Source organism: Stegostoma tigrinum, chromosome 19 (assembly GCF_030684315.1).
Source record: "Stegostoma tigrinum isolate sSteTig4 chromosome 19, sSteTig4.hap1, whole genome shotgun sequence".
NCBI classification, from domain to species: domain Eukaryota; kingdom Metazoa; phylum Chordata; class Chondrichthyes; order Orectolobiformes; family Stegostomatidae; genus Stegostoma; species Stegostoma tigrinum.
The window spans coordinates 34,608,536-34,620,536 of NC_081372.1; the positions used below are offsets into that span (position 1 = coordinate 34,608,536).

Here is a 12,001-nt window from a genome sequence, read left to right on the forward strand (position 1 = left end):
TATTAAAGTTCTTTTTATTTATTCCATATATTGTTTCATATTCTGTGAAGAACACGCCGTCCTGATCCTGTTCTTTTTAGTTTACTTGCTCTCTTCTTTATTACTCCACTATTACATGATCACGGTTCCAGTTTTCTATAGGGTGATATTTGTGAAATTTCTGGCATATATATTTATCACTCTGTACTAAAAATTAAACATTAAAGTATACAAAGTCCTTACTGAATTTATTTTGACTGTTTTACTAATCCTAATTGCCATTGAGTTTATTCAACGGTTAACTGGAGAATTTAATGCTTAGGTCTTAAGGCAATTTCCCTATCCTGGGATCTCTACCCTCTGACCATGATAACGTACAAATCCCTCACTTGTTCCTGAGTGTGCCTGGCTGTGACTTTTTGTCACTGAAGTGCTCATGGATCTAGCATGTTAAACCTGCCCGTGTCAACATTTAGATGAGAATACCAGGCTAAGTCCCCTTCTGCTTGCTCAGGTAACAATATAAGGGAAGATAAGAAGGAGATATTTACCGTGTCTTGGCCAAAATTCATCCTGAATTAAAATGATCATTGATCAATTATTGCAACCACCTGATTGCTGTCTCTGAACCTTTTCTATATGAAGATCTGCTGCTTTGCCTTACAAAATACAACACTCACTCATCAAAAATAACGAATTGGCTGTGAGCAGTTGAGAGATTACCAGAAGCTGTGAAAGATACTAATATGATTCAAGCACATATTTGGTTCACTGCACCGAAGGAGGTCACTCAGCTGACAAAGAAACATCCAGATTAGTCCCACTTTTGGCTCTTACAGAAATCCAAGAGCATAATCAAATAATCTTTAAATGTTTTGCAAGCTTTGGTCATAATTGCCCTTACAGACAGTGAGTTCTGAACCCCCAGTACTGTTTGAGATTGTATCATGTAAGTGAGATACAGTCAAAATGCTCAAGAACTACATCAGTAGTATCTACAAATTTTCTCTTTCGTAGATCCATTATTGGAAGTTGTGCCATCTGGACTGAATTTTATTTCTTATGTAAAACTTTTAAAAGAAAAACTCTTTATAGGATACGTCCATCTTGAGGCACCCTCTCCTTCCTCCATTCTTCTACATTTTACTGTGTTGGCCACTAATGGTGGGACTGTCCAATATGTGAGTGTTAAAGCATGTCCAATAAGCCGTCCAGCTTCAGAAACCACCTGCCAACTTTATCTGATGTCAAGTGGGCACCCTGGGTTACTCTAATTAGTGTGTTTGTCAATAATGCTATCAGATTCAAATGTGTGATAGAGTTCAAATGTGAAATGTACCTGACATCACGATCCCAACTCCAAAATAAAGTTCAGCTCCAGACATCTAGACTACAGCTCTGAAATTTATATCCTAATCCTATTCCTCTCACTATCAAGCTGTTTTATCAATCCCTAGCTAAGTGAATGTATTTGTATAATTAGGTTGCCTTTGGCAATTTTCCTATAGAAAAGTTATGATATAGTATAGGACACATCATACTAACTGCAAACTGAGTTGTCAGATATGATTAGATGGTTATCATTGGACTAGATTGGGCTAGAATGGTTAGGAGCTTGTTTCTGATCAGTGCAGACTTGATTGGCTGGAGGGCCCTTTTTTGTGCCGTAGACCTTTATGACTCAGTTACTGTATGCTCAGTGAAAAGGACTTTCTCAACGAAGTGATTTGTGAGTGGACCAAAGTAAAGAAATAGAAGAGATCAGAAGCACAAAGCTGAGCTGAGAAAAAAAAGTCAATTAAAACCACACGTCTCGAACTGTCAGTGGAATGTTGGAAAATTGGCCTTGTGAAATTTTATCTTCAGTACTGAAAGCAGCAATTCTAATCCTGTATTGAAGGTCTGACCTTGAAATTGCCATCTCATCTCTACAATTTTTTTTGTCTTGTTAGCCATATTTAAATTGTTGTAATCCATATTGAACCCTATTAATTCCTTATCCTGGATAGAATAGTCACATGAACTGGATCGAACTCGGCTGAAAATATCAAAATCAATACAGAACCTAATTATTCAATTTTTACTGTGCCAATTAGGCTTGCATCAGCATTACTTCCTTCTTCATTTACTGCTCACTTTTTCAATGACCACTCAGGCTAGTGGGCATACATTCAGAGCTTTCGAACCTTACTCACACCAATAGGGCTCAAAAGTCTGGTTCTGTTACATAGCTTGGTGAAATTATGTAATTTAAAAAAAACATTTTGTGTCAGCGTTCTAGTTAATTTAAGATATATCAGCAAAGCAAGCTCAGCAATCTGAAATTTGAGCTTCTAATGGTTAATCAACAATATTTACACGGTTGCAAATGTTACACATAAGCACTCAGGTTAACCCCAATTGAATGGCAAGCATATTATCCATTAACACTTATTGTTTAATACTCCTTGATTACTTTGTAACCAAGTCTATCTTTAAAAGAACACTACAAATGTCTGCATTATTGACTATATTGACCTATGACTAACAAGAACAAAGTTGCTGGAAAAGATCAGCAGGTCTGGCAGCATCTGTGAGGGAGAAAACAGAGTTAACATTTCAGGTCCGGTGACCCTACCTCAGAGGAAGGTTCTGAGGAAGGGTCACCGGACTCGAAACATTAACTCTGTTTTCTCCTTCACAGATGCTGCCAGATCTGCTGAGCTTTTCCAGCAACCTTGGTTTTTTTTCCTGATTTACAGCATCCACAGTTCTTTCAGTTTTTTATAACCTATGACTAATATCATCTATGGAACAGATAATTGTATGAGTTTCTATGTAGCCATTTTCAATACTGCAAAGCAGTACGGGAGGGGTGTTTGCAACATTTTCAGATCACCTAGGATAGTTTGGGGGGGGGGGGCTTCACTGAAGAGGAGTTTAAAGGATAAAGAGTTGGAAGAGGTGTCAAGAGATAGAAATGCTACTTTTTAACTTTTTATCCTGTGTAGGAGACTCCAATGAGAAATCATGAGCAGTTGAATATTTCTACGCTGTTGGATCGCAGGTAGACGTTCCAGGAGTTAGTAGGCAGCTAATTGAATCACAGCTTAGGAAAAGACCTTAAAGTTATGAGAGCTCAGAAGAAGCCACATGCCCCAATAGTTAAGTACAGCTGCGAGTGAGGTCTGAAAATCCACAAGCAAAATTGCTTGATGTAACTGAGCAAGTTAAGTTTCAAGGACAATCCCAGAGGTAGTTCCATCTTGGTGAAGCTAGCTTTCAGTGAAAAGCTGGAGTTTTGCTTGTGAATTAGTATTAGAGTACAGCTTTCATAGCCAATGGGAAGCACAGATCCAGAAAGAGAGGAGAATGGACCAACATAGGAACAACCATTGAGGAAACCTATCATGAAGCAGCAATGGAGAGGGAGTTTTAAAGCCAGTTAAGAATTGTGATTCCTTGTGAAGTTTAATGAAAGTTAATGACCCACTGTGTTATTAAAATTTGGGGGAGTTACTGAAAAATCCCTGGGATTTGTCTCAATCACAATTGATATTTGATGCATGCTATAAGGGGTTAGATTACAGTCTATTTCCCATATTTACTACTAATTAATTCTAGGTGTTGGAAATAAGGTGTACATAATTGTGGATTGCACTCCTGTTCTAATGATGTTTAATAAAGTTTATTGTTGTTTGTTCAAATATCGACATAACGACAGAATTTTGTGGTTTTAGTCTCTTAGTAAGTTTCCTGGATCACATCTTTTGTTTACTTTAAAGATGAAAGCTACTGATCCTTAGCCAGATTGTAACATGTATTTGGCAGTCTGTTCTGGGATCATGACAATTGCCAAAGAGTTTAGTTTACTTCTTACCATTGCTGTTCATCTTATTCATGTTGAAATTACTGTGAATCCAGAACAAAACAGAACAATGGGTATTTTTCTGCGACCTATGTAATTGCTTAATAATAATCGTTTCATTGCATATGATCTCATCTGAGAGTCAGTTCAAAGCATCAAAATGACAAATGGTGTAAATCAGTTATCACAATCCATATTATGGATTGTTCTGTAAAGGAGACCTTAGGACAGATGACCAAGTATTCCGTCTAAGTGATAGATTTTGAACAGCATCTTAATGGAGAAAAGGGAAATGGATTTAGGAGGGAATTCTAGAGATTTTGAGCCTGGTCAGCTGAAGGCTACCAATGCTAGGATAAAAAAAATTGGGTATGTGCAAAGAGCCAAGTTGGAGGAATGCAAAACTCTTTCAGAGTTGTCAGAATGGGGTTACAGGGATTGGGATGGTGGGCTGCAGATATGGGCGGGGGTGCGGAAAGGGGTGAGGCTTTGATAAGAACAGAAGGGATGAGGCCTGGGAGAGAATTGAAAGTAAAGATTTAGAATTTTAAAAATTGCTGAATTGAGAGCAAGAGTTGGTTACCAATCGCAAGGATGATATGTAAATAGACATTATTACAAGTAATGAAATGGATAGTGGCATACTGGAGTCTTTTGACAACTACTTAATTGCATCGATTATTATCACAGGACATGGGAGCTTTCGGCTTGTATAATGCATTTCATTAAGCACAATGATCTGATGAACTGAGAATAGGTAATGTGAAAGCAACATCTGTTTAACAAATTGAAATAGTACCTCATTTTGCAACATATATGATTCTGCTCAGATTAAATATAGCATAAGTTGATATTAATCATTCATATTACTATTTGTGATATGGAAGTGTGTCCAATAGTAATTGCAAATTCACTTCCCAAAGAATAATAGATATTTCATTTGAACATTGTATTGTCAGATAAATTCAACTTGAGTAATCTATACTGTAACCAATTTTAGTTTTGGAATTATTGCTTGAATATTTTCTTAACAGTATACAACTTGATATGAAAGGAAGTGACGCCAATTCAAATACTTAAGTTTTGTTGTTATAGCATCCCATATACAGCTTGGATCTCCAACCTTAGTGGAATCTTCCTAATCAAATTGTACTTAGAAATATGTTTTTCTAGACCAAAAGCTGGGCATAATTTTTGATGCTTCTGGTTACCATTTTCTTCTATGTTGCACAAGGCATTGTAGATATGAAATCATGTATCTTTAATTTTTCTTCTGACAGGACATTTAGTAAACACTGCTGCAGAACTCGTGAAGCTTGACCAAGAACAACCTCAACTCACAGAGCCATATCTTTCCAAACAAAAAAAACTAATGGTAATATAAATACGGTTTACTCTCAATTTGATTCTAAAATGAAGCTATCAATTTTGACTTCAGGCTAAGCATTCTTGCAGACAAGTTGCCATTACACCTGAAATGGAGTATTGGATTATTTGAGCTATAAATTATGTGAAGACAAACTTAATTCTAGTAAAAAATTAAGGATGCCCTATCTTGTCTTTCTCTCCAAGTGAATTAGATGACCAACTTGTTGCACCGTTTCTCCTGTAGTGTAAATTGGTGTGATTATTTTCAATTTAGCATTCATGCATTTGTCCTGATAAGGAAAGGCAAAAAGTTTCAGCAACAAGTTCCTTTTCACAGCAATACTCTGGTTGTGACTTAAGCAAAATTTGATACAGGGTTCAGCATAACTTCCCTCATTTCATACACATTACCTCCATTTTCAGATGCACTAACATCTCCTCCCATAATGAAGCAGGTAATGTCAACTCACAGCAGACACCGAGCAATACCTTGCTTTGAGCTGAAAACAGCAGCTACTTCACAATACATACGCGCCAGATTATCACCATCATGAATGACAGAAGACGCAATCATTACCATACAGCATTAGTAGTAACATCTTGCATAACTCCATTAATGTAGCAACAGCAATGGCACTATCATCAAGCCTCCTACTATGAAAATCTTACAGTCATAGAATCATACAGCATGGAAACAGACCCTACAGTCCAACCAGTCCACGCCAACCATGTTCCCAAACTAAACTAGTCTTATTTGTCTGTGTTTGGCCCATATCTCTCCAGACCTTTCCTATTCAGGAACTTATCCTAAATGTCTTTTGAACGTTGCAACTGTGGCAGTTCATTCCACACATAAACCACTTTCTGTGTAAGAAGGTTGTCCCTCCTGCCCTTTTTAAAACTTTCTCACCTCACCTTATAAATATGCCCTCTAGTTTTGGACTCCTCCAACCTAGGGAAAAGACCCTTGCTATTCACCCTATACATGCCCCTCATGATCCTACAAACCTCCACTAGGCCACCCCTCAATGTCCCACTGCAGTGAACAAAGTCCCAGCCTATCACTACAACTTAAACTGTCTACTCCTGGCATCATCCTGGAAAATTGCCTCTGAACCCCTCCAATCCAACAACGTCCTTCCTATAGCAGGGCAACCAGAATAACACTCCAGAAGAGGCCCCATCAATGCCCCACATAACCCTGACACATCATCTCAACTCCCACACTCAAAAGGTCTGAGCAATGAAGGCAAGCACTCCAAATGTCCTCCTAATCACCCTGCCCACACGCAATGCAAATCTCAAAGAATTATGCACCTGAATCCCCCAGGCCCCTCTACTCTACAATATTGCCCAGGGCCCCACCATCAACTGTGCTAGTCCTGCCTCACCAAAGTGCAACACCTCACATCTATCCAAATTAAAGTCCAACTGCCACTCTACAGTCCATTGGCCCAATTGATCAATTGTGGTCACTATCATAACAAAGGAAAAATATAACTAAATTAGCTTTATTAAACCCACGGCTACAAGATGCTAGGAACACAACACTAATTGGTTTAGCTCCCAAACCCTCAAATCCTCTCCATTCTCTGCAAGATTCAAGTCAAGAATGTAATGTAATACTCGTCAATTGCCAAGATGAGATCATCTACAAAGCACTCAACAATCTGAACGTTTTGCAGATTAGCATCCAGTCAATCACCTCCTCAGTTACCAGCATACTCTAGTTTTTGGATAGGTTTACTTGCAGTAACTCATTAAGGTTGTTTTCATTCTAATGAGGAGAGATGCAGTCTCTATTGACTGAGATTGCAGGCAGGAATACCACAATTAATGCCATCACCTTTGAGGTGTCCTGTACATTTTATTCTCATGACAAACACAATGTTGTTCATTGTTGCCTGATCAATATTGTGGAATATAAATCTATTGTAGAAGCCCAATAATCACTAGGAGTCCAAAAGTTTAAAGGTGAAGGCTTACCACCACCACTGGTTCTGGACAATTGAGAATAGCACTAAATGCAGCCCTGCTAACATCATATACCATGGGAAGAGGAAAAAAAAGCAAAAAACTGTACACTTTGTTTGAAATACTTTGAAATGTAGTCTGCTCAGATTGCAAATGTTCATGATCTGGTCTCATTTTGTCATTACCCAGGAATTTTCCATTGTTTGTTTAATATACTTAGGAATCTGCATTGTGCTCCACGGCATGCCTAACAAACATTCATTGTTTAATTGAAATATCACATTGTCCATATGTGTGCAGGCGGTTTAAAAATGTTGCTTTCAGAAATAAATTTCAATTTACTTTAATATCAATTTGAAAAAAAATTACTTAGTATTTGAACTTGCTTGGTTGTTAATTAAAAGACACGTCCCTTTTGTGCACTACAGAATTTTTAGGTTATTTTACAGTAACTGAGTTTTTATTTTAATTTACTAAAGTCACCAAGCAGAGATAATGTTACGCTATTTGTGTTGTATTGTAATTGCAGTGACCACAGTAAGTAGTGCCAAATGAAATCTCTGTCTTTAAAACTTTTGACATTAAAATTTACAAAAAATAAACTCAAACATTTCACCGAAACACCAACCCGTTAATAATAATAGAAAATAACTAACTTTACCATCAGCAATCTGTAATATTAAAAGTACCACAGAAAACTTGGGGCCAGCAAGCAGGACTTCTTGTTTATATGGACGAGCAGATTGGTGCTTTTCCCAAATCAATAAGCCTATCAGTAGAAGGCCAATGCTACACTGTATGTTCACACCACTGGCCACATTGAGCACTGTTCTGTTATTACCAAATAAGATTGAAGCACAGTAACACCCTTTTCTCTATTCTTCCCAGGCTAAGATACTTGACCATGATGATGTGAACAATCTGAAGAAAATTCTTAGTGAGTTAGGGAAAGTTTTAGATCAAGTGGAAGCAGAGCTTGAACAGCGAAAGCATGAACTAACAGGTATGGAGTTATTAAAGGATGATATTAGCAGTGGGTCCAATAATATATGCTTCCACCACCCAATGTCTAAAAAACATCATAAATAGAAAGCTGCCATAAAATTGCAAACATCAGGTGCTTCACTGAGATTTACTGTGGTCTGACTGGTAAAAGATATTTTTTGCTGCTGTTTCAACTCCACCCATCCAATCAACATACACAGTAGTGCAGTAGTAAGGAAGACTTGAGAGATAATTTTCTCCTTTTCACACCTCTTTACTGAGAAGATATATTTTTGAGGAGTACTTTTACTCTTTCAGTGCTTTGACTTTTAAGAGGGACAAACAGGCTCTCATAAATTTGAATAAATAGAAAGGAATGATATTTATTTTCATGACACCGTACATATAATTGCAACAAACACCCACTTGCCACTCACACAAAACATGTGCACACAAGGTACAGACATTTGAATTAGGAGCAGAAGTAGTCCATTCAGCCGATCAAGGTTGTACCTCCATTTTCTGTGCGTCAGCAACTCTGATGATGATGACGAGCCATATTGAAGTGGGGTGAAGTGGTAATTTAATAATGCTGTATAAAAGTCAGCATTTTGCTTGCAAATTGGTCTAAAAGACTCATTAGTAAACCATACAGTAGTCCATTATTTGACACAACTACCTCAGAAATCCCACATGTAAGTCAATATTTCCTGAAAAACCCTGATAGCTGGATGTGTGTTTGTGGTATGTAACTCTATCCAGCAATGACATAAGATTGTCCATCAAACATAAGTAGGTCTACTTGCATCAGTTCCCACAATCTGTTGGAGAAAATAGGGGGTATCAGCAACTTATGTTGCTCAGTCTTGTGAAACACAAGTTTCACAGTCAGCTATGAGCTGTGCAAACTCGTATGAGATCTCTGATTGCGACATCAATACCTACACTCTGACTCTACACTTAATTATTATCAAATACCCTGGCATATCCTGTTGAGGATGTAGTCTGTCAGTAAAGCTAGAACAGCTAATCTTTCATTAAACACCAGTAAGTTGTCTGCAGTAGTGAAATGCTGTAAATATGTGAAATAGGTCTTCAAGCAAAGCTACTAGACCTTTTTGTCTGACCAGTCTTCATTCACAAAATTGGTGAGTGACTAACACATTCTCAGATGACCTTTTCTTCCGAACATATTTGTTTGAAAGCTTATAGGCCACTGTGGCAAAATTGTATAATTCAAGCAAATTTTCAAATACAGATTCATCATTTGTAGTAAAGCTGCATACCATCACTCTGGAGAGCACAACTGTGGATGTTTGTAGTTTCCTCTACCCATATTTCATTACATAGATAAATTTCATAAGACAGAGTCAGAATATCTGTCACCATAGAAGTATGCTTGTCAAATCTTTCTCATCTTACATGGAGACCAGTAATTTATGTTCCACCTCTATGAGCACTTTCAGGCCAAGGATGTAGTCTGAAAGTGTCTCGTCCCCTCATAAGACCAAGATAGCCTCCTATTTTTATTCATTTATGGGATGCAGGCATTGCTGGCTGAACCAACATTTATTGCCCATTTTTAGTTGCCCTTAAGGTGGTGATGGTGAGCTGCCTTCTTGATCTGCTGCTAGAGTTCTGAGGGAGGTGGCTGAGGAGATAGCGGAGGCTTTGGTCATGATCTTTCAAAAGTCACTGGAATCAGGGAAAGTCCCAGATGACTGGAAAATTGCTGTTGTAACCCCCTTGTTTAAGAAAGGAACAAGGCAAAAGATGGAAAATTATAGGCCGATTAGCCTAACCTCGGTAGTTGGTAAAATTCTAGACTCCATTGTCAAGGATGAGATTTCTAAATTCCTGGAAGTGCAGGGTCAGATTAGTACAAGTCAGCATGGATTTAGTAAGGGGAGATTGTGCCTGACAAACTTGTTGCCTCTTCAAAGAATTCTAACAAGTATGTTAGACCAGGGAAACCCAGATGTTATCTATCTAGACTACCGAAAGGTCTTTGATACGGTGCCTCACGGGAGGCTGTTGAGCAAGGTGAGGGCCCATGGTGTTCGAGGTGAGATACTGGCTTGGATTGAGGATTGGCTGTCTGACAGAAGGCAGAGAGTTGGGATAAAAGGCTCTTTTTCGGAATGGCAACCGGTGACGAGTGGTGTCCCGCAGCGTTCAGTGTTGGGGCCACAGCTGTTCGCCTTGTACATTAATGATCTGGAAGAAGGGACTGGGGGCATTCTGGCGAAGTTTGCTGATGATACAAAGATAGGTGGACAGGCAGGTAGTACTGAGGAGGTGGGGAAGCTGCAGAAAGATTTAGACAGTTTAGGAGAGTGGTCCAGGAAATGGCTGATGAAATTCAATGTGAGTAAATGTGACGTTTTGCACTTTGGCAAAAAGAATACAGGCATGGACTATTTTCTAAATGGTGAGAAAATTCGCAAAGCATAAGTACAAAGGCATCTGGGAGTGTTGGTCCAGGATTCTCGAAAGGTTAACTTGCAGGTAGAGTCCTTATTTAAGAAAGCGAATGTAATGTTGTCGTTTATCTCAGGAGGTATGGAATATAAAAGCAGTGATGTGCTTCTGAGGCTTTATAAAGCTCTAGCTCCATTTAGAATACTGTGTCCAATTTTGGGCCCCACACCTCAGGAAGGACATACTAGCCCTGGAACGTGTCCAGCGGAGATTCATACAGATGATCCCTGGAATGGTAGGTTTAACGTATGATGAACGGCTAAGGATCCTGAAATTGTACTCATTAGAGTTTAGAAGGCTGAGGGGAGATCTAATAGAAACTTACAAGATAATGTATGGCTTAGAAGGGGTGGACGCTAGAAAGTTGTTTCCATTTGGTGGGGAGACTAGGACCCATAGGCACAGCCTTAAAATTAGAGGGGGTAAATTTAAAACTGAAATGAGACATTTCTTCAGCCAGAGAGTGGTGGGCTTGTGGAATTCATTGCCACGGAGTGCAGTGGAGGCCGGGATGTTGTTTGCCTTCAAGGCAGAGATCGACAAATTCTTGATCTCAGAAGGAATCAAGGGCTACGGGGAAGAGTGCAGGGAAGTGGAGTTGAAATGTCCATCAGCCATGATTTAAATGGCGGAGTGGACTTGATGGGCCAAATGGCCTTACTTCCACTCCTATGTCTTATGGTCTTATCCATTTGTTGTAGGTATACCCACAAAGCCATTAGGGAGGGAGTTCCAGAATTTTGACCCAGTGACACTGAAGAAATGGTGACATATTTCCAAGTCAGGCTGGTGAGTGACTTGGAGAGGAATTTGTAGGTGCTGCTGATCCCATGTATGTTAAGCCCTTGTCCTTCTAGATGGTAGTGGTCATGGGTTTGGAAGGTGCTGCCTAAGGAGCATTAAGTGCTGCTACTGATCGTTGGTGGTGGAGGGAGTGTCGAATACAACCTGGATATAGCATTAGGGGTGGTAAGAGCTCACAACATAAACTGGTGGAAGACTTTGTTGTCCGTCACAAGAGTAGCTTCGTTGCATCACTTTACCTAGGAGACAAAATAACTGCAGGTGAGCTATTGACATCCGCGGATGTACACTCCACAGTGACAATCGACTGCCTTACAGCAAATGCACATCAGCAAATGATAATTCCCTTTACCTATAGAGAAATGGGAGATGGTGAAGCAACATGATAAAGGAAGTGAATTCAGGGAGGGGCTTTCAGATAGATTGGACTAAGATCAATAATTGAGAAGAGTGAATGGAGTGTGTAAGATGCTAAAGCCAGTGGGACAGGGCTTGGAGTTTGGGTGAGAAGAGCTGATGTTTTGACCAGAAGAAATTATAAAAATGCAGAGAATTCAAAAAAGT

General features: G+C 39.0%; 2 protein-coding genes across 2 annotated transcripts in view; one reads left to right on the plus strand and one right to left on the minus strand.

Annotated features, from left to right (window-relative positions):
• Window positions 1-12,001, minus strand: part of fitm2 (fat storage inducing transmembrane protein 2) — a 275,264-nt gene that overhangs the window by 40,502 nt on the left and 222,761 nt on the right. The gene's annotated exons all lie outside the window — the stretch shown is intronic.
• The window catches only part of gdap1l1 (ganglioside induced differentiation associated protein 1-like 1), a 51,808-nt gene that overhangs the window by 32,209 nt on the left and 7,598 nt on the right, over window positions 1-12,001 (plus strand). Inside the window, exons 4-5 of the mRNA XM_048550008.2 lie at window positions 5,107-5,201; window positions 8,057-8,171. Of these exons, the coding sequence (XP_048405965.1) occupies window positions 5,107-5,201; window positions 8,057-8,171 (210 nt within the window). The remainder of the gene's footprint in view (window positions 1-5,106; window positions 5,202-8,056; window positions 8,172-12,001) is intronic.